General features: G+C 32.9%; 1 protein-coding gene across 5 annotated transcripts in view; it reads left to right on the plus strand.

Annotated features, from left to right (window-relative positions):
* LOC125070203 (transient receptor potential cation channel trpm) overlaps positions 1-22405 on the plus strand; it is a 277870-nt gene that overhangs the window by 21537 nt on the left and 233928 nt on the right. For 4 of the 5 annotated variants that reach the window (XM_047679956.1, XM_047679958.1, XM_047679957.1 and 1 more), the window contains exon 2: positions 9290-9364. The exons of the other annotated variant lie outside the window; for it this stretch is intronic. In XM_047679956.1, coding sequence (XP_047535912.1) covers positions 9290-9364 — 75 coding nt within the window. The remainder of the gene's footprint in view (positions 1-9289; positions 9365-22405) is intronic. 5 annotated transcript variants of the gene reach the window in all.

Below are 22405 nucleotides of genomic sequence, written 5' to 3' on the forward strand. Positions count from 1 at the left end.
TTTTTGACATGATATTTTAAATATGATGTCTACTTAATGTAATAATAAAGTAACTGTTTTATATACAACGCAGAGCTAAAACATTTTAAAGGTAAAGGGCACAGTTGGATGAAATTTTTGACAGGAATTCTCACTGGAACGTATGTGACTACGAAAAGATTTTTAGCAATTCACATCTCCTAAGGGGGTTAAATGGAAGTTTGTGTGCAAATTTGACATTTCTTACGTTAGAAATATGGAAATCGGTGTTTTGGCCTGTGTTTGTGAGTAGAACTCCGTGTGTAATATTTAGGAAATTCGGTGAGTCGCTGGAAACATTTTACTAATTGGGTATTTTGTTGAAATATTGACGATTCAAAAATACATGGTTTTAAAGTTTTATTAAATAAAATACATTTTATATGATATTGAATAAAGGAGTTTGAGTTTTGAGTTGAGTTTTTGACCGGTCGCATTATAATTTACTTTAATAAAACTAAATAAGGTTGAATTACAGTTCTTTTAATGTAAATTAAAACTTCCGTCTCGCGTTACATTAACGGAAAAAAATATTTATTTATTATTTCTTTAGTCAATTACATGTATAGTTACTATTTATCATTAAGTAACTATTGTTATTAATGACTAGCGACCAGCCTCGGCTTCACACGGGTGCAATGCTGATACTAAATATACTACAGAATGTCTCTAAAATTATCAGTGTTTCTCTACTATAATGCTTACTATACTCTAAACCTTCCTCTTGAATCAATCTTTCTATTAAAAAAAACCGCATCAATATCCGTTGTGTAATTTTAAAGATCTAAGCATACATAGGGACAGACAACGGTAAGCGACTTTGTTTTATACTATGTAATGATACTCGTAATGATGATACAAAATGAATCGATCGTTTACGTTTGAACGAAATCATGCGTTATAATTACAGAAATATAACAAAAAGCTTAGTTATTTATTTAATATTTAATTCCACTACACAAAAACCTTTCATATTATAAAATAAATAACTGCCACGACACAGGAATATCTAGTGTGGGTACCATCGGACATTTCATTGTATAATGTTGTTTTTTGTTAATAAACATTTTTCATTTTTTTTTTTTCATTTTTATAAAAATATTGCTCGATTTTTAATTAACATAATATACTATTGTGTAATTTATAATAAATCATCGTCGCGTTACAAAATTCCGAACATTAACCTATATTCGCAGTGAATTACTTGAGTAATGTTTTAAATAAATTTACAATTATTATAGTGAAACTTATCAAGTCATCGCATGCGAAGTTTAACACGCAACGCCCCCATTCCACTAGGGAATTTATATCTAGGAAATATTAATGTTCGACCTTGAATCTAAAAAGAAAATCAATAATGCGTTACATATAAAAATACTAGCAAAACGCGGTAGACGTCCTAGGCTGTTATACTTACATACATATATGTATATAAATATACCAATTGTCATGACAAACAGTTGAACGGTACAAAGGGTTTGCTATAGCGTTCTTAAGGAATCAGATATAACAAAGTGGATGGCATAAAAACTTTCGCTATGAATGTTTTTTGATGAAGGGTCTTTTAATCTCAAACAGAAATCCTCTGGCAACGAACTCAAGTCCACCGCTCCATGGGCGATCTTTCAAACATCTTATATAAAAGATTATCAACATCCATTTCAATGTAAAAGGTATCTAACATTGAGTACAAATACTAAGTAAAATTACTGATATTTTTTATTCATTATTCTATTTACTTTTTTTATATATATCTTATCTATTAGCAGTATCGTTCTGTGTACATACGAGGGCGGAGGGAGATGACATATTGGATGAACTATGTTATTCCTGACTAATATTCATATGTTTGTAATAGGGCGAGCGCCAATACATTTCTTGTATAGATCATTCATTCCGGAAGGCGTGTTAATTTTTATCGACGTGCATTAATATGAGTGTCGCTCGTGCTTACAAAATGTCTTTACCCCCAGGTACCCCCCTCTCCCCCCTCCACAAATTGCATACTCTACCGCAAAACAGCAAAACTTGGTTTGTTGAGTTCCGCTGACGGAAAAGGGCGATGGTGACTACTTACCATCAAGTGGTGCATGTGTCCACGTGCGTATAAAATAAATAAATTAAGTCAAAGAAAAAAAAAAATTGAACGTATTTGTTGATGTACGCCAATATTTTAAGGTAGAGGCGCGCGCCTTATTGAGTGAACAGACTAAATTTGTGTTTATGTTATGCTCGGCAGTCAATCAAAACATTTGTAGTTATATACTAGTTTACCTTACATTAGAACTGTTTGCAGTGGTAAGCTATGCTATGCTTTTAATAGACCCCATTGACGTCATTTATAACAACTACGTTTTTATAACAATTATTTTCTGTATAGAATCTGATTTTAAAATGCTTTACCGTGTCGTTTATAGTAGTATGCAAATAATCGCGTGTAAGTAACACTTTAGCGTTATTACTGTTTAGGGAGCGAACACACCTACGACTTAACTAAGCGAAAGCAACGTTGACTCCGAATTGTAAGCCCCCGTCACACCTGTGGGTTTAAGCTTGATAAATACAACAAAGAAACTTTGCATTCACTATCTAGTATCAATGGTAGTTTTACACAAATCCCAAGTCGCTGTCGTTTTAGTTTCGTTCGGTTGAGTTCTTATAATCACCTTTAGAAGCTTTGCTTTAGCTCTTACAAAGCAGCTGATATGTATAAAACCTAATGTTATGGCTAAAATAACGTGAAATTCTTAAATAAAAGAACATGTGTTTAATTTTTGACTTAATATCAGATAAATTACGCACATTAAAAAGCCGTTTAAATCATTAGAAACCGATAATGAAGGCGAGAGAAATTTTTGTCCGATCATTAATCAACGTTAAAAACTCAAATGTACCCAGATTATTTTCTCAAGTCACTCCAAAATATGTACAATAAGGCTTCGAACAATGTCCATGAAACAAGCGTTTAGTTATAATGATGTTAAGCTGACAAGAGTTAGTCTCTAAAATGTACATCATTTTCAAACGCATTAAAGTCATTTTGTAAATCTAAAATTGGTGCGTGGCCCATGCACGCAATGATGTAAACCTCCATCTTCTGCTCCAGTCACCTTATATGAATAAATGATGTTAATGAACGAAATAAATAAAAAAATAAGAATTGATTATATTATAAAAGCAAACACAACGTGCACAAATATTAAAATAAATTTAACTCACTAGGAACTCATAATAGATATATGACGAGTCTTAAATTACGTGTCTCCTAGCTTGATGGCTTTTTAAACACAGGAAGTACACGTGAACCTTTCCAAATGTCTGGATGAAATGAGTTTTTAACGCACTCATCTAGAATTTATTACAACGGCAAAATAAATATGCTATTACGTCCTTAATTATGGCCGGTGGCGTGATGTATTTTAATACTTTATAATGCTCAGTTCCGGTTTGAAGGGTGAATGAGCCAGAGTAATAACAGAGACAAGAAGTATACCATCTTAGACCTCATAATTTGCGACGTCTTACCGGCTATACAGTCAATTCTACGCCCTATAGTGCCAGTATGGGAGAAGGTCCAAAAAAAAACCGGTTTTGAAATCATGTTAGAGTTGTTTTGAATCAGGTCGCATGATGTGATGCAATTAGGTTTTGTTTGCAGATACAGAGCGTAATGTAATTTGCATGCAGCGGGAATTAAACAGGGTAGGAATGTTAACTCGTGGCATTATGTCGGATGCATCTTGATTTGACATTCCTCATTCATTGATATGCTCTTTGAATTATTCAAGCGCTTCATATGATTAAATAGGTATGGTCGTCAATGTTCCCGCAAATCACTTTGTAGATATATTTGCCGTTGGGTTAATTATTTTGAAAATAGAGTGGGTATAATTACAGGCAAGCCATGTTTGCGTTTTTTATGACCTTATTTGTTGTAATAAATTATCTGGTCGTGCTCGGCTGCGAAAGAAAAAATATCGTGAGTAAACATGATGTATGTTTTGGTTAGAATTCTGCGGCATGTGTCGTCACCAACACACAATGTAGAACTGCGGTTGAATAGTGTAAAAGCAGTAGGGCTTACATAGGCTCTTATTTTGCTATTAAAATTTTTAGTCAGATTGCTTAGAAGATGCAAATTTTTTGAATGAGTTCGTCATGGAGATCGCTCCGCATAATTTTATTTCAGACAATTTTATTTTAAGCAAGTTCAATGTTTTAGGATAATAATATAAAATTAGTTTCATTAAATCTTCATTATATATCCGAAGCCATTCTTTCTATTTGTTCATAGAAACCGTTGGACTGAAATGTAGACGGCGGGTCGCGTACAGTAGACTTAACAATTTCGACATAAATGAGAAATGTCTGTCGCAGCGAAATTAATGAAATTATGCTTCTGTTTAAAATGTATAACTCTTAGATCCCTTTTCTGAATTAAGTAAGTAGGTCATAGAATAATTATGATCTACTCTCAAACTCGATGGTATTTTAGTGAGTGCAAGTGCGTCTGGTAGTTTTTGTCCATTTATCGGTTATTCTACTCTGACGTTTCGTGGATACGTTTCGTTATTGCTAATCGTTTAAATAATGATAGCAGGTAATACATTAATGATAATGGCATACATTTGTTTTCATTGTCAATATATAGCTTTTCGTGTGATAAAAATTGGCCACTTGGGGGTAAGAAGAAATATAATGAAAGAAATATAATAAAAATATATATGATTATAATAATATTATGTAATATATGATTATTACATTTAAATGGAAAAAGAGTAACTACCGAGTTTCTTGCCCGTTCTTCCCAGTGGGATCGGTGGAAAAAGATCCGACCCCGTTACAGCTTGATGTTAAAATTATCCATGTAGAATTACGATTCAAAAGTAAAGCTTGGAAGAGCATACATGAATAAAATATAATTTTATTTTGTATAATATCATTTATTGATTATATACATATTTCAGAACGATCTCAAACTCAGGGCACGTGTTTTTTAAATTAAATTGCGGGTCTCTGTTCGAACATGTGTTCTGAACACGCGCCGTGATCTTTACTATCAATGTTTATTTTTGACATCATAAGTTTATACAAATAATAAGCGGGTGGTCACGTTTAAGGCGATTTAAATAAAGCGGAGTGCTTACTCAGAAAGAACAAAATAAAAAAAGGAAAAGGTAAATTGAAACATACATTAGCAGCCTGTTAATTTCCCACTGCTGGGCTAAGGCCTCCTCTCCCTTTGAGGAGAAAGTTTGGAGCATATTTCACCCCGCTGCACCAATGCGGGTTGGTATATGTATATGTATATGTGGCAGAATTTCGTTTAAATTAGAGACATGCAGGTTTCCTCGCGATCTTTTCCTTCACCGCCGAGCACGAGATGAATTATAAACACAATTTAAGCACATGTAACAAGCACAAATTCAGTGGTGCCTGCCTGGATTTTAACCTGAAATCTTCGGTTAAGATGCACGCGTTCTAACCACTGGGCTATCTCGGCTCTCAAATTAAAACACCGTCATAAAATTAATTAAAAAACGAACCTACATACAAAGAGTTGCACACATACAAATATACACACACACACGCCCACAAGTAACACTAAAATTGTGCAACACGTTATATTTGTCAATTTTTAATAATATAAAGATTCAATATATGTTATTATCGAGGGATTATATTTTTATTACAAACACGATTTCGTTATCCGATACCTATCAGTATATTTGATTTAATATTGATGTTGTAACGTTGTTTCCGGACACACAGATAAAGGGATTTATTTAATTACATTCAGATTACCGTTTTATAGATACGTAATGCGATTAAAACTGGCATTTCGGAATCTTAATATCAAAAACAGATGAAAGTCCTTACGTTTGATTAAATAAGGTCTAATGTCACATGTCAATGTTTCCTGTGACTGTAATAAGAGTTTAAGGTGAAATAGTAGATACCTAGAAAGTTAATTTTAGACACGAACGACAGATACGACGAGCGATGGAAGTTCCTTTTGCTATACCTTTATTATGTATTAAACAATAGTCAATGAAATAAATCAAAAACATTCACCAATAATAATTACTAGTTATTTAAAAAAAATCTTAAGTCACATTTTTTTCTAAGATGCTTTTTGTACTGAAAATGGTTCCTCATAGATGGATACGTATTCTAGGTAAAATCACGTCAGTCGATACATTCCTTCCTCTGCAAATAAACGCGTGAAAGACGTTCATTGCACATACGACATATGTTTTTCAGTGACTTGATATGTTTTTGCAGGCACTACTATTTAAATACATTATTATTCGCTATATACATTTTTTACCACTCAAATATTAAATTAAGCACAAAAAGTCCTGTAAATCTCATTTGTTTAGGCATTAAACAGTTTTCATTGATTTCTCAAAAGTTTTAATTATGTGAATTATTATAATAAAATGATAAAAAATTACCAGTCTCAGATTTTTTCCTTTATATTGGCCTAATTATCTACCTGCATGCCAAATTTCAACTTTCTAGGTCACCTGGAAGTAGGTTATAGTTTTGATCTATAGGTCAGTCAGTGATAAAAATGACGATTTTTAGACATTAATATCTAAATAACCATTTGAGATGCGTTTATGAAATTTGGAACACATATGTATCTCGCGAGTCTCAATATATGAGCTAAATTTGACACATTTATGTCAAATAGTTTTTGAGTTATGAGGAGGTCAAAAGTGGCTCCAAATGGTGCGTGTAATATTACACACGGTGCTGCTCGCCAGTTCTGTTACTTGAACTTGGCTGACACGCTACCGCGTGTCTAGATGAGGTTTCTGAAATGACCGATTCAATTAAATGTCAACAAATAAAATTGTTTCTAAATAACACAAACACGTAAATGATTAGACAATATTCAGCCAGTTCATTCAGTTTAGCCGCGTAAAAGAACTTCGTTACAAAAATTAACAAGAAAAAGAAAAAAAATACAATTAATGTAATTGTGTCCCGAACAGATGTAGCACTCAGCTTCCAAGTTGGGTTCCAAAATCCAACACTGATTCTCAATAGTACCTTATGCTTAGTAGCTGTGACGATGTGTCTGTATTAGAAAGCTAGATAAATAAATATATTAATAATAAAAGATAAAATAAAAATAATAAAGCCGCTAGATCGATCCTGAACTCTTGGGCTAATGTTGTACCCATTTCGAACCTAAAAGCTTAAAAAGCCTTACGCTTCCATGAAAAGAATGAAAGGATATTAGTAATTCCTTGAAAATAGGTGGCTGGTATATTTAAATTTATATTTATACGTTATATTAAAATTTTAGGACGAACTTGTGTGTGTAATAAAAATATAGTCTATTGATCTAGATTTTACTATTACTCACGAAAGCACGCCCCTCCACGTAAATTTTTTCGGTGTGCATGTGTGAGTGAGTAAAGCTCGTCGTACATAAGTGTGCGTGAGAATACTAAAAGTAAAGACGGCAAAAATATACAAATAAGATATAATCTTAAGCTTATTTTATTTAAAAAAAAACGATTATTTAACGTGGAAGGGCGCGCTTCGTTAGTGAATAAATATAAATCTTAATACCTATTTGAACTGAGCGAAACATATTTTTGTTTAATTTTGTCACAAGTTGTTTTTGTGTATCAGAGTGGGAGGTTCCTTTATAACAAAAATAATAATAGTATATATTTTATATTGTGTTTATATCTACAGAAGAATACAATCAATTTTATTGTTATTTATTGTGTGCATGTATGCGGCACATGAGTAATTACATACAGCTTATCGAAATACCACCAGTGGTAACCATTCATCATCGGATGTTTCATTCGCCTGTCTGTTTTCCCACCATAAATAAGAAAGCTAAAATATTGGCGTTATATGAATAGGCCTGCAATTGCAGATTCCGCACCCAATAAATCTTGATATTTGATCTATAAAAGGTTCAAAGCAGTTTATTACACGTGGCGAGATTCAAGTGGATTATCCTAGTTTCAAACTTCATGCGTATTGAGCACTTTACATATTTCAGTATTACAGACGCACGAATATAAATGTACTTGATTTCGAAACTTAGGTATGTTGTATGATAATAATAAAGTTATATACATATATAGTGCCTTCTAGTTTTCGACTGTAGCTATAATTTTTTTTTTACGTGGTAGTTAAAACAATATTTAGCGTTCTATGTGAAGGATCGGAGCTGATAAGAATCAAATGTCAAGTTACGAACACTCATTACGAAAGTTCTAGAATATTTAAATACATTCGATTAAATATTTACGCAACGTTACGTAAATATAATAAGGTTTGATGGATTTTCTATAATATTTATATTAAATTAGAAATGTTCTTCAAATTCTGCAAACTGTCGGAATTTGATGTTAATTAAAATGAAAGTAAAATAATACAAGGCGGAAATGTTTAGACGTAAACGGTAATTATGAAAGGTTTGTAAAAAGTTAGGGTGCGGCTACATGCGTTTAATTAACGCTAAACGTTATATTATACGATAAAGGGAATGGTAACTTATAACGACGTTTGACTTTGACTAATGTGTATGATGTTTGATATATTCGAGGATTAAGAAATATAGGCTTGACTGAGCGAAGCGATTGTTTCGCAAACCTATAACTGGGATTAGAGGCTTCCAGCCAATTTGATTTTTTTATATCTCGATCGTATATTTACTTATTATGTTATTAAGCCGAGATTAAGCGAGCCGAGATGGCCTAGTGGTTAAAACGCGTGCATCTTAACTGATGATTGCGGGTTCAAACCCAGGCAAGCACCACTGAATTTTCATGTACTTAATTTGTGTTTATAATTCATCTCGTACTCGGCGGTGAAGGAAAACATCATGAGGAAACCTGCATGTGTCTAATTTCAACGAAATTCTACCACACGTAAATCCGCCAACTCGCATTGGAGCAGCGTGGTGGAATATGCTCCAAACCTTCTCAAAGGGATAGAAGGCCTTACCCCAGCAGTGGAAAATTTACAGGCTCTTAATGTATGTAATGTATATTATTAAGAGAATAAGTATTATTTTGTCTCCGCATATTAACATGATAAAAAGCCTTCTATTCCCTAGATGTGTGGTTAGATGTGTTGGTTATCATTTTATCATTTATTGTGTTAAGTTCTCGGCGGTCAATTATTTACTTAATTGTTTATTTATTGTTTATTTATTGTTATGTATAAATGACTAATTATAAAATTTGATTAGTTTTTGTTTATTTAAATTTAATGCCTTTTTCAACAGGGGGTGCAAAGTGGGCTCAAAAAAGTCGGTCTGGCGATGCTGTCACTGTCGATGCCGCTCGATGACAAACACAAAGTCAGTAGATCGTGTGGGGCATGGTTTATATCATCATATCATCAAATCGTTGGTTCATCTGTGACCGTTTCGTCACAATCCATTATTTTAATAAAATTTGATCAAATTTTTTTTGCTGCTGTCGGTACTTCTAGCTTACTATAAAATGCTTTGGGTTGATCGATTTGGATTCAAACTTAATCGGGTTTTATAATGCTTATTACGTAGATGGTTAAGATTGGGTATAGAATTAGTACTAAATATATATGAGGCAAAATAATTATTTACACTCACACGCACACACACTTATGAAACATGCATCAAGTAAACAGGATACATCTTAGTGTATTTGTGGAGGTTTGACAAAAATGATGACGTCACCAAATAGTGTTAATTACGATAAGTGACGGGTTGAAAGTTATAATGTACTCATATTATCTATCGTGACTAATCGAAGCGAAAATTAATGATCTGTAAAGTTATGGCTACCGATGTGCGACCAAGCGAGATGATTATAATAAAGGGGCTTCTTTGTCGCATGATCTTAGAAGTACGTCCATAGCGTCACAGGTGACTTCAAAACGCGTTCGTTTTCGCTTCGATTAGTCGCATTATTAATGATTTCAGTTTGTACAGCATGCCACTGTTGGGTTGAAATGGTTTTAAGCTTATTCCAATGTACTGATCGGTTGCGGGTGGGTATGCATGTATCTGTATGTAATGAGCCGATATGGCTCAGTGGTTAGAACGCGTGCATCTTAACCGATGATTTCGGGTTCAAACCCAGGCAGGCACCATTGAATTTTCTTGTGCTTAATTTGTGTTTATAATTCATCTCGTGCTCGGCGGTGAAGGAAAACATCGTGAGAAAACCTGCATGTCTCTAATTTCAACGAAATTCTGCCACATGTGTATTCCACCAACCCGAATTGGATCAGCGTGGTGGAATATGCTCCAAACTTTCTCCAATGGGAGAGAAGGCCTTAGCTCAGCAGTGGGAAATGTACAGGCTATTAATGTTATGTGTAATAATTCATGTATCAGATTTCTTTCGACTCCAGATTTCCTAATGATGTATTTATTTAAAGCCAAGCAACAGATTAATTATAAACACTGAAATTTTGCACTTGAAAGTTGAAACGTCATCTCGAATAGGAATTTCAGCTTTAAGATGTATCTCTGTGCTACATTAAATAGATAAAAAACAAACTACAAACTTCTTAGTGCGAGAAAACATTATGCTGAGACGTGCCAATATAAAGCAAACATTACCCAGAAGAAATTTGCAATGGCAATATAAACTAAGTACTGTGTCACGACATACATACAATTAATGTTGCATTCGTATATCCAATATTCATCCATCGTTTGACGTTTCTGGTATCCAATCGGCAGTCTTTTTGCCGAATCTCTGATTTGTGATTGGTGTGTGATTGTGAATGATCTAATTTAATTGGTGTGTGTTTTTAAAGTTAAATTTTTTGATTGTTGGTTTTTTTTTTCATTGTTTACGTTGTATCGGGGTGTCATTTTTGATAAAGGTTTCAAACGTAACATGATTATCATGAGCATTTATTTCAGGTATGAATTTTATGTGGAAATTTTATTTCATATAATTTAATCTACACTAAGCAAAAAATGTGATGTAGCATGATTTGAATGTGATGAGGGAGAGCTAGCCGAGATGGCCCAGTGGTTAGAATGCGTGCATCTTAACAGATGATTTCGGGTTCAAACCCAGGCAAGTACCACTGAATTGCTCGGCGGTGAAGGAAAACATCGCGATGAAAACCTGCATGTGTCTAATTTCAACGAAATTCTGCCACATGTGTATTCCACCAACCCACATTGGAGCAGCGTGGTAGAATATGCTCCAAACTTTCTCCTCAAAGAGAGAGGAGCTGGGCTCGTTTCTCGGTAGATACAACTATTCTGTAAGAACAAACTTGAAACTCATGGCAGAATCCGATCGTGAAATTTCAGTAAGTGGTGAACATTGGCTATAATCATTATAATATTTAAATGCCAATGTAAGTCAGTACTCAACGTTTCCTAAATGAGATCCGAAGTAAGTTTTGATTTCTTCGTAATAACACTTACACGGCTTAAAATGTGCTTTGTCGCGGCTTAAATATGATTTTCAAATTTAATTTGTTTTTAAAAAAAATATAGCTTGATTATAAATATTAAAAGCGAGTTTCGCTTAAAATATATAGTTTTTTTTTATCATACGTAACGGACAGTTATATGGACCACCTGGCGGTTATGAATGCCCGTTGACATTGGCGCCGTAAATTTTTTAACCATTCCTTACATCCCCAATGCGTCACCAACGTTGTGAACCTAATTGTAAGCCCTTAGTGCTTTTAGTAACTATAAAATACAATAGAACAATACTTCAACCTACGGCCTACGGGTTTGCACAAAGCCCTACCAAAAAGTAAAAAAAATATACATAATAAAAATAAATTTTAAAAAGTCAAACATTGTCAAATCAACGTAAATTTTTTTCAAGAGATATAAGCTAAAAATAAATTGAAAGCCAATATGTTCCAAAAGTGTTCGAGATGCAAAAATATAAGCAGAGAAGCCTAAAAGGGTACGTGGTGCGGGTACAAGTGTTGGCATCGAGCGGATTAATAACTAACCGAGGACTGTGATTGGCTGAAATACTACAACGTATCCGCAGCGTCTGTTTTCTTATGTATGTTAAGAATTGGAACGTATAGCAGTTATTTCGTAAGTATGGATACTTATTGCCAGAAATATTTCGTACAAACGTTACAAACGTCAAGGTTTTTTTTTAACGTGCGGACGACAAATAGTGGAATTGATTGTAAGTGGTCACCAGTGTCCAGTGTGTATCTTTTATAAAACAGCTTAAGCTCGACGTGTATATTTGCTTAGGTACCAGCGTTTTATTTTTAGGGTTTTGTTAGAATTCTCTATGGATGTTATTAAAAATCATTGTTCTAATTTCGCGAATATTACTAGGATTTATTATTAATGCAATTAAAGAACAAAAACAACACGTCACAGATGGTTAATAATTTATAAATATCGGTCATTGACCATAGGTAACTTCTGTCATAATAACTTCCTTCTTCCTGTCTTGCTATCCCATCGTTGGTTCCTCGCTATCAAACACGAAATGACCTATAGTAATCGATTCATGACAAAGTTTATGGTGGTGCCGAACTCTGTTCCACGGTTACCATACTTCTACAGCTATGAATGAGATATTTGTGACAAATAAAAGTAGTATTTATGAAGCAACTGTTTTCTCAAGCTAAAACATTTTCATTTCAAGTCTTGTTTGTGGCTAACACTAAAATATGCATCACACGTACGAGTTACACTCCAATTTATATCGACTAGGGCTACCGATCGCCTAGTTTCCACGTATTCAATTAATGGCCTCACTGCCCTGGATAAATATGAGAACCTTTATTTCACATATTTTAATATTATTTTGAAATTTTGACGCGTTATAAAATAATGATTAGATTGAATGTTTATTCGCGCACAGGGTTACAAGAATACTACATCAATAAGTTGCTCATTAACCACCAATCAAATCAAGTCTCTCGAAATAGACAATTTCACACTCCATCTAATATTCCAATGTTTATTTTAATACAGTTGTAAATTGCAAATCTTTAATTTTGTGTGAGTACTATAGTAGGGCTGAAAAAATAAGAAATTACATGTCACACTAATCATTATACTGGTCTAGTCACCTTTCAAACCGGAACACAACAATACAGTGTTAAGTTTTGCTGTTTGGCGGTAGAATATGTGTTAAGTTGAAGGCTTGAACAAAGCCCTATCAGCAAGTAAATTATATTATAAGTATCGCCAATGTTAAAGCCATATTATTTCGTATTTCTTACTGTAGACATGCTAAAAATATAAGTTGTTTTGGTATATTTATTACCTATATGTAATATTGACCTCCCTTATAATTGTCCTTTGTCGATGAAGGGACGGTTGAAGAGGATCCTCGCAAGTGGGGTCTCGATGTCTGTTTGAGTCGACGTGAACTATCACTGCTGTATTAAGTCTGAAGGATCTGGTGGGTATTTTATTCTTATAAGACTTTATTTCTAAGCAAACTATACCCGAATAGGTCAAACATATCACAAAGGGTCTACCTTTAATTTTTAAGTCTGTGATCTTTCAATTCGAGTTGTTATTCAAGCGATATTTCAGACAAATAAAAGAAGGCTTCGATTATTACGATTTGATTTTAAAAAAATGACACAATTGGAGAAAGTAATCATCTCTCTTTATGTATCATTGTTAAAGATTTTTTAAAGAAAATCTTTATTTTTAGTAAATCACTATATTTACTACGTATCATATTTAAAAACAGTGGCAGTGTTGCCACTAGCCAGCAATTTATATTGTGACTCGTTTTTTAACATAAATCTTCATTATTTTTCGCTTTTCAGCGCTTGGGAATAGCAACCCTAATTTAGCCGTTTTGCGCAACGTAAATATTGTAATACAACCTTATGATGCTAGCAATACCGAGTGCCGAATGTTATTCGTACCAATATGTTCTGTATGTTACTTTATTTATGTATTGGTAATCCAACAGCATTGTTCCAAAAATATATATTCGCAGTGATAAATAAATATTACAAAAAGGGCAGAGGCAGATCCTTGAGCTTAATAACTATGTTTAGGATATCCTGCAAGCCTGTCTTTTGTCAATAATTTGCATCAATAGAATTTGTAGTGCCGTATTCCTGTTTGAAAGTTGAGTGAGTCTATGTAATTGCAAGCACAAGGGACATAACTTATTAGAATCACATGGTTTGTGGCGGTGACTCAAATTAGGAAAATGGCTATCAAACTATCGCGTAGCATTAATACAGTGTTTAATCGATTTTATAGATCAGAAGAAAAAAATTTAAGAGTAACTGACACATTTTTTTTTTTTAATTTTGGAATTGAATTTTTTACTTTTTTTGAAAAAAGCTAGAAAACGTAATAACTCAAAAATGGTTAACTTTTGCATCATGCATATGGGGGTTGAAATTATCGCAAATAGTCACCCCTATTACCTCCTAACGGGAATACGTCGAATTACCAATAAGCCTGTATATCGATTTTGTTCGTTATACTCAAATACTACTATTCTGAGTGGAAAAACTAAATACCGGAGTTCCATGTAAATTAAAAATTTTAACCATATCATAAAAGCAGATATTACCTGGCACAGCTTGACTAGCGTTTGCTATACCTTATATAAAAAATGAATATTTTATTAAATTCAATGTGTAGGCAGGTCATTGTAGCCGGACAGATATTCATTAACACTTTAAGAAGGGGAAGATTGCTTGGTGAGCTACTAATTGTTTTATAACAATATTTGATTAAATCCTTAATGGTATTTGTGCTATAAGGCGGCTGGCTTGTTACGTGAATCGAAAGCGTAATTAATTTATGTATATTGAAAGTTATTATGTGTCGAAAAATAGTAGTAAAAACTATTTGTGTCATATGAATATAGAGTATTAATAATGATTCAGTACTGATGCATGATTTAAATGACTGATCCTCGTGCTAACAAGGGGTCTTAGTGTGTGAGACGATTAAGAGTAAAGACAACAAAACAATACAAGTTAGATTTTCTGTCAAATTTATTTTAGTAAAAAAAAAAACAATTAATTAAATTCTTCTCCATCCTACGTGACATTGGCGAAATAATCTGTGCCCTGTCGGCACATGTCGGCACAACTAAAAGCCATTAAACTAAGAATTGAATTGAATGAATTAAATGTTGATGGGTGATTTCTTGATTGGATAGACATCGGTTGTTCGGTACTGATAAATAGTAAACATATATTGTTAAATTATACAGTTGACAAATGACGATGTTGGTAGATTGTCAAATCCAGCTATTATGTGGTTCATTAAATAATATCGAATTTTTTTTTGTTTGTTTATGTTTACAATAAAGTGTTCGTCAAGTAAGTGGTTTTTAAAATCCATTTAATATTATTTAGTAGAGTTTAAAGAACTCAGTAAAAGTTGTTCTTTTAATTCTAGTTCATATATGCTGAAAAATATCAAATTAAAAATTCCGTAATGTTGTCTTAGATTTTCGCGATTATTACACATTGAAATAAAACTTTGCTGCTCTGTCTGTCTGCCCGTGACCACGAACACTGCAAAGTGCTCGAAACGTCGGGATGTTAAAATAATTAATATACGCGATTAAATCCGTTAAAAACTAGTTTTATTTCAATAAAAAATCCATATTTAAATAGCGCGCGAAAACGCTACTTTGACAATATGGCGCTATGGGGTCGTTGACGTCACTTGCCTGTATTTTAATCTGTGGCACATACAGTAGACAAACAAGGTTAACGAGCTTGTGACGTTATCATTAGCCCGACCAATCATGAGCGTTTTGTGTCACGTGACAAACGTTTTAAAAATATGCATTTTTATTTATGGATTTTTGAATAAATTAATTATTATTATCAACTTTCGTTAGTAAATAACCATTTTCAATCTCATAATATACTCGTATACTGATTACAATAATTGACACTTTATTTTTCGCATTGTCAAATAGCTCATTGCGACTTAGTATAAGAAGATACTAGCGCGGAAGTTTAGAGAGTGTTCAGGTACCAAAATTACTGACAACCAACTGCAGTACCAAATTATTTTGTTTGAAAAAGTAATAAGTTGAAAATATTTGATAATCTTTAACGTAACTAACGTAACAATGTTACACTTGGGTGCTTTATAAAATTGTAATAGATTGTTTTTTTTCCAATAAGTAGTATTTTATTAAAAAAGGAGAGATTATTCTACCTAGCAAAAAAGTAAGGGTGGAAACTGTGTCTCAGAATTCCCCCGGGCTGTTTCATAATTTATTAATTGCCTCAGTAATAATGAGACTAATGTTTTTTATCGTTTAAACTGTAATTAATTAAAATTGTAAGAATAAATTTTGCTTTATGCTAATATGATTTTCTGTAAAGTGTATTATGATATCATCATAATAAATAATATCATAGTTGATTATAATTAGTATTGTCAATACAATACAATACAATAATTTGTCAACGCTGAGCTTCTTTCGCCGGTTCTTCTCAGGTCAGGGTGTTTTCTTTTTCCGAACCGGTGGTAGTGTTTAACTTGACAATCAATAAGAAAGTGTAATACTTCTATATTGAATAAAGGAATTTGAGTTGAGTTGAGTTGAATTGGATAAAGCTAAATATAAATATTAAAAACGACTGTGGTGTCTCACAGGCAAACTGGGATTGAGAATTTAATTTTAATTTTTAATGTTACTGTGATCAAGAGGTGATGTTATTACGTTATATAAATAAAATTATTTACATAAAACAAAATATTAATGTTTGGTATGTACGATTTTTTTTTTATTCTGGCTTTTATTTGTGCCAAGAGGGCACAGATTATTTCGCCAATGTGTACGAATTTTATATTAGTGACATCTATGAGATACTTAGTACTGTCACATCACATATCACGATGATACGGTGTGAGTAATCGTTACGTTACAATAATTTATACTCTGTTCCAATCATAACAGGAGAGATGTCAAATAAACAACATTTGACAGCAAATTGACGCGACATCATTGGTCGAGAGCTTGATTAATCTATGATATTTACAATGGATTTGCAAAAAAAAATCCGTTTTGAATGTCGAGAAAACTGTTATCGGAATTTTATAAGTTAAATTAAAGTGGATGTAGTTAAGTGTAATAGTGTTGTATTATAAGTAAAAATATATTAATACACACTTAGTACAATCGAGTTGAATAAAGCCGAGTTATTAGCAAATCGAATGAAGTACCAAAATCTGAGATTTGTTTATCTTTATTCCTACTTCGATTCGAATATTATATATGTCGAAAGAAATTTTGATGATATTAAATTACGTGGGGTATAAGTAGACTTAATATAGAATCGAGGTCCGTTTTATAAGAGATATATATCTCTTTGTTTTTTTTTATTATTTTACGGATGGTTATTTTTTTAAATATTTCTTATTATATAGAAGAAATTATGTGAAGAGAAAATAAATGTACTACTGGTATAAGTAAAGCTGATATAATGTGAGCTGGTGACTACATAGTACATACATATGTTACGAAGTTTTCCGTGATAACCCAACACTAAGTGAATACATACATTAAAATTAAGTATATAAAAATTGAGACATGAGGCTTGCCGTATTGTCTGTATTGCCCTTGAACCCATAATCTTAATTTCTGATTGACGCAGACGTATCGGCGAATAAAGTTTTATTATAAACCAGAGTAAAACATACATTACATAGTAATATTAAATATATTTACACTGAGCAGGCTACTCAACTAGTGCGACCTTCGATGTCGATGCAAATTTAATTTGCGGGTACATTGTAAATTAATGTTAAATAAATATTTATATTATGTGATGCTTGTATGCAATTATAATCCTTATTATAAAGGAAATAAAGACTTTAAATAAGTGAAAAGAAATAAGCGCGTCCACTTGTTAACATTTATCGAGAACGTGTCATATCTATGAGTTTTTAACACCAAAGGCTGTTCGTTGTTATAAGAGGTTTTTTATTGTTTGTTTTTAAGTAATTCACCGACTAATTGCTAGCGCTTCTCATTCACACGTGTGGTTGTTTATGGTGGGCGAGATGGAATACAGAGAAGAGTCCTGAATGATCAGCTCTGGAAGTATCTGCACTCACAATACAGAAGTATGGCGCAGTCGAAGAAGAAAGTTATTTATAGGCTTCTGTCGCCGCGTATAAGTAAACAAAGATGTTGATTATGACGAAACGTCACGGTATATTTTTTTCCATCAACTCCGTGGTGATTGACGTGTAAACGCCCCACACGCCACGCTACGCCACTCGGTCATCTCGGCTTGGGTAAACATTCGTCCAATGTAAATTATCGAGCTTAGTTGATTCGACTCTTAAAAATGGCTGCCTTGATATTCAGACTGGAGGATTGTATAATTTTTTTAACATGTAAAAAGAGAGGAAGTCAGAAAGGAAAGGAAGGAAGTCGGAATCAGATGTCAGTCGCGGCTCCTACCGGGGTTTGCCCTGCTATTGGCACACGCACTTCTTATTAGTGCGACATCATGAGGCCGCCCCGGCCTCGAATTGGACACGCAAGACCCTCATCTCACGCATCCACAGCCGCAGGATTATGCCTTATCTTTTATCCCCGGCAAGCTGTTGATATAGCTCAAGGGTTCAGGGTTGAGCAAGTAATATTATAACATTAAATTTTTCGATCACTATAGTGCTGTTGAGTGCTTCGTGTGAAAATTTCTATTTAGAATTCAATTTCTGCACCATCATTGGCCCTTTATAATGTTAAGCTCGTCTAAGTGCTTTTAATATTATAAATCCTCTTCTCTGGGTATCGTAAGGGTTTAGAGACCGTATTTTATTTCTTAAATTTTAAGATGTTCATTGAAAAATGTCAAGTTATTCTGGTTTTTTTTCAAACATTTTTATCAATGTAGCTGTCTCTTTCTGTCATTATTCATTGGTCATTCGAAAGAAGAAGAAAGAATTGTTTTATAATTCTATCTTTAACAAAATTTCACACTCACATTGATAAAATAAACCCTGTGCAAACTAGGTCACTCTAGGAAATTAGTTGAAACGTGATGAAGCCGATATAATCGGAGTGTGGAATACGTTTGAATGATTGCTTTCATTAAAAGAAGATTTAGCGTCGATCAATGAATATTGAATGTATTCAATCACTAGTAATTGAATTTGATATAACGAATTAAACAAATCTATTAATATATACAGGCGTTGTTTTAAAATGAATCCATTTACAATGCAACATATCAATACATTTTAGACTTTGAAATTATATTTTATTTCTGTATTTAGTATCAGAAAAATGACGTCGAAATTATTGAATTAAGTCAAGTAACGTATCAAACACACAATTTACTAGAAATAATATTTTATTTTAATAATATAATATTTTACGTAAACTAACAGAACTCAAAGATTTGCTATCCCTTTAAATTCCATACATCAAAAAGAGATAGCAATATTTTTAGTGCCGTCTTTTAGTTTAGATATAGATTTTATCCAACGAATCGGCACTAATGTCTAAGACTAACAGTTCGAACTAATAAAAAATGTAATTGGTTTTGAAAGTTTAATTAATATTTTATCCTTCTGTACCGCGTTACCGGTTCTGACCGGTCTTTCTAATGGTATCTAAACTGCTATCGAACCTCCTACCTTTTCTACGTTAACGCATCAAGTGTAAAAACATAGAATCATTTAATATACTCCGCGTTTTTTGTAACATTTTAATTAATTATTGCTTCTACTCAACAAAAATTAGGTTATCTTTATAGTGTCTGATCAAACACGACGGATATAAACATGATTTATCTCAAGCTATCGCGATGCAGTTAGATTCATCAACGCTAACGACCTAGTTTTGACTTAGTGGATTGCGTCCACCCTTTACAGACTAGAGATAGAATCTGTCTGTGGTTTGGGTTTTAATAATTAGTTTTTTATGTTGTTAAAGTAGGCTTTTATAAGCAATTTTGAATCGTCATTTAACAAACTATATTAAGTGAAGCTACCACCGGTTCGGAATGCAGATTCTACCGAGAAGAACCTGCAAGAAACTGAGTAGTTACTCTTTTTCGACATTTATACATGAGACATGTACAAAGTCGTGTTAGTTAAATAAAATGATAAATACATCCTGCCTGGAAGTCAACAAGTATTAGCTCCACGCGTTTTTATCATCTATATAATCTTAAAATATAGAAACCCTAGAAATTATCCTTTTTATGGCAAGGTATTCGTTTCTAAAATCTAATTGCGGAGATATTTTTAACTATGCCGATTCATAAATTCAAATCATTTGTGAAAATTACCTACATTGATAAAGAAGGCACATTATTCAATACAACTTGACTTTGCGGAGTCGGAAACTTGGCGTTATAAGTTTTTTTATTTAATGAAATAACGTTAACGTAACGTTATATATTATATATAGGATTTGTAATAAGTAATATTTATAAAATGCTACGTTTAATATAACCCCTTAATGTCTTAACGCTAAATAAGTTTGTTAAATAAAAATTTTAGATTTTCTAATCTAGTCCAAGTTTGTATAACTACATTTTAGTATTAAACATATCATAGCATTTGCCGAGCGCATTCAAAATTATATATTGCAATGGTAATATTTCTCATGCGTACTTATCTTACTGTTACTGCTAGGGATTACCGCGGTGTGGCCATTAGAAGCGTGAACCTATAAGCGTGGAAAAAATACTTTTAAATTACAACTGTGGAATGTTACAGTAGCATTAATAATGTACTAATGTGACGCATGCGAAACTTCGCGTTTATTCAAAAGGTTTTTACAAATTTCGAAACCTATGACAGGTTTTGTATTGATTTAATTTCATTGTAAACTGACGTCTGTTTGCACGTTCTTTATATTTTTTATATACAGCCATAGCGCCGCTTTCTACCCAGTAACTTTTTTTCCGCTCCCGATATTTTATGTGTAGCTATCGTCAAATAATCACTGGGACAAAAATCCGCTTACGCTATTAATATATTTTTGTTTATTATTATTTTTTAAATTAATAATTAATTGGCGTACTTCGGAGCAAGACTGCTCATGGCATGACGTTCTCGTATACCGTTGTTTCCACTTCGACGCTCTCTTTACTACCCGTGTGTGAAAAGTATTTTTATGTGACTAACGAAATCTATGTTTTTAATTTTTTATGAGTTTTATTTAATTTTAAATGATTACAACCATCATCAATTGACGATGATTTAGATCTACCGAGTAAATATTTTTTTCAATTTATGGTCCTGCATATTTTCTGCAATGTTAATTATAAATTTTATCATGTGATAATTTTGAGTATGGTAACACCATATAATTATAAATTAAGATAAAAAATAAAAAACCATAACATTTACTAAGAGAACGGTGTGTAGGCAGCCTGTTATATCAATCCTTATTTTTTTTTAATTTGTTAACCTGACGAACCTGACCAAGGTACTAGGACAAAGTTATTAAATGATTGCATTGTCATCGGTCATTAGTGTGTACCAATGTATTAGTATGCAGGTATATCAGACGTCTTGTAGATGGTGACAATCACGTTGAAAAATTCCGTTACAGAGATTCATACAGATCAAATTGATAAAAGCGTGTTAATAATATTTTAGTTTAATCTTCATTTGATTTTGAGTTGTCAAGTAAATCTGAAGTAATGAATATAAAAATTAAACCACTTAAAATCAGTATACATCACATATATTCACACTATATCTGTATTGTCATCGGTATTAAATGTGTGTGCAAAATTTTAACCACAAAGTAGTTAAAACATTTGACCTAAACATATTAAAAAGCACACACTAAATCTATCTTAACCAACAAATCAAATCAAAAAAAAATTCTTTATTCAGTATACCGGTTCGAAAAAGAAAATCCTGTGCACAACCGGCGAAAGAAACTCAGCGGGTAAACAATATAACATAATCACTAGTTTCATGGCCAAACAAATCCGTATAGCAACAGTATCATATTACTGTATGAGAAACGTGTGCCGGTACAAGTGTTGCCACATGACTCCCAGTACTTTTGATAAGCGAATGATATTGTTTATAATTATAATCACGACATATAATATTATTGCCGCCGCGTTATACCGCTCGCATTTTTTATACGTATTTGAAGTTCTTCTTTGTCTAAACTCTCTTCCCAATTCAGCCGGAGTCGAGTCTCCTTGTACGTCTGGACCAGAGAGCTCTATTCTGGTTTTTCTGTTTACTTAAATTATGTTTCTGGCCCTCTGAATGTTTGACCACCAGGTTGCGGGTGGTCGTCCTTTTCTCCGCGGTCGGTCTGGGATATTTAAGGCTTTTTTGATGGGGTTGTCATCGTTACGTCTCAGGATGTGGCTGTACTAGCTGAGTTGACACTCCTTCATTTTTTCTGTATACATATGTATGTATAACTTAGACTGA

The sequence above is a fragment of the Vanessa atalanta genome, chromosome 17, assembly GCF_905147765.1.
Source record: "Vanessa atalanta chromosome 17, ilVanAtal1.2, whole genome shotgun sequence".
Taxonomy (NCBI): Eukaryota; Metazoa; Arthropoda; class Insecta; order Lepidoptera; family Nymphalidae; genus Vanessa; species Vanessa atalanta.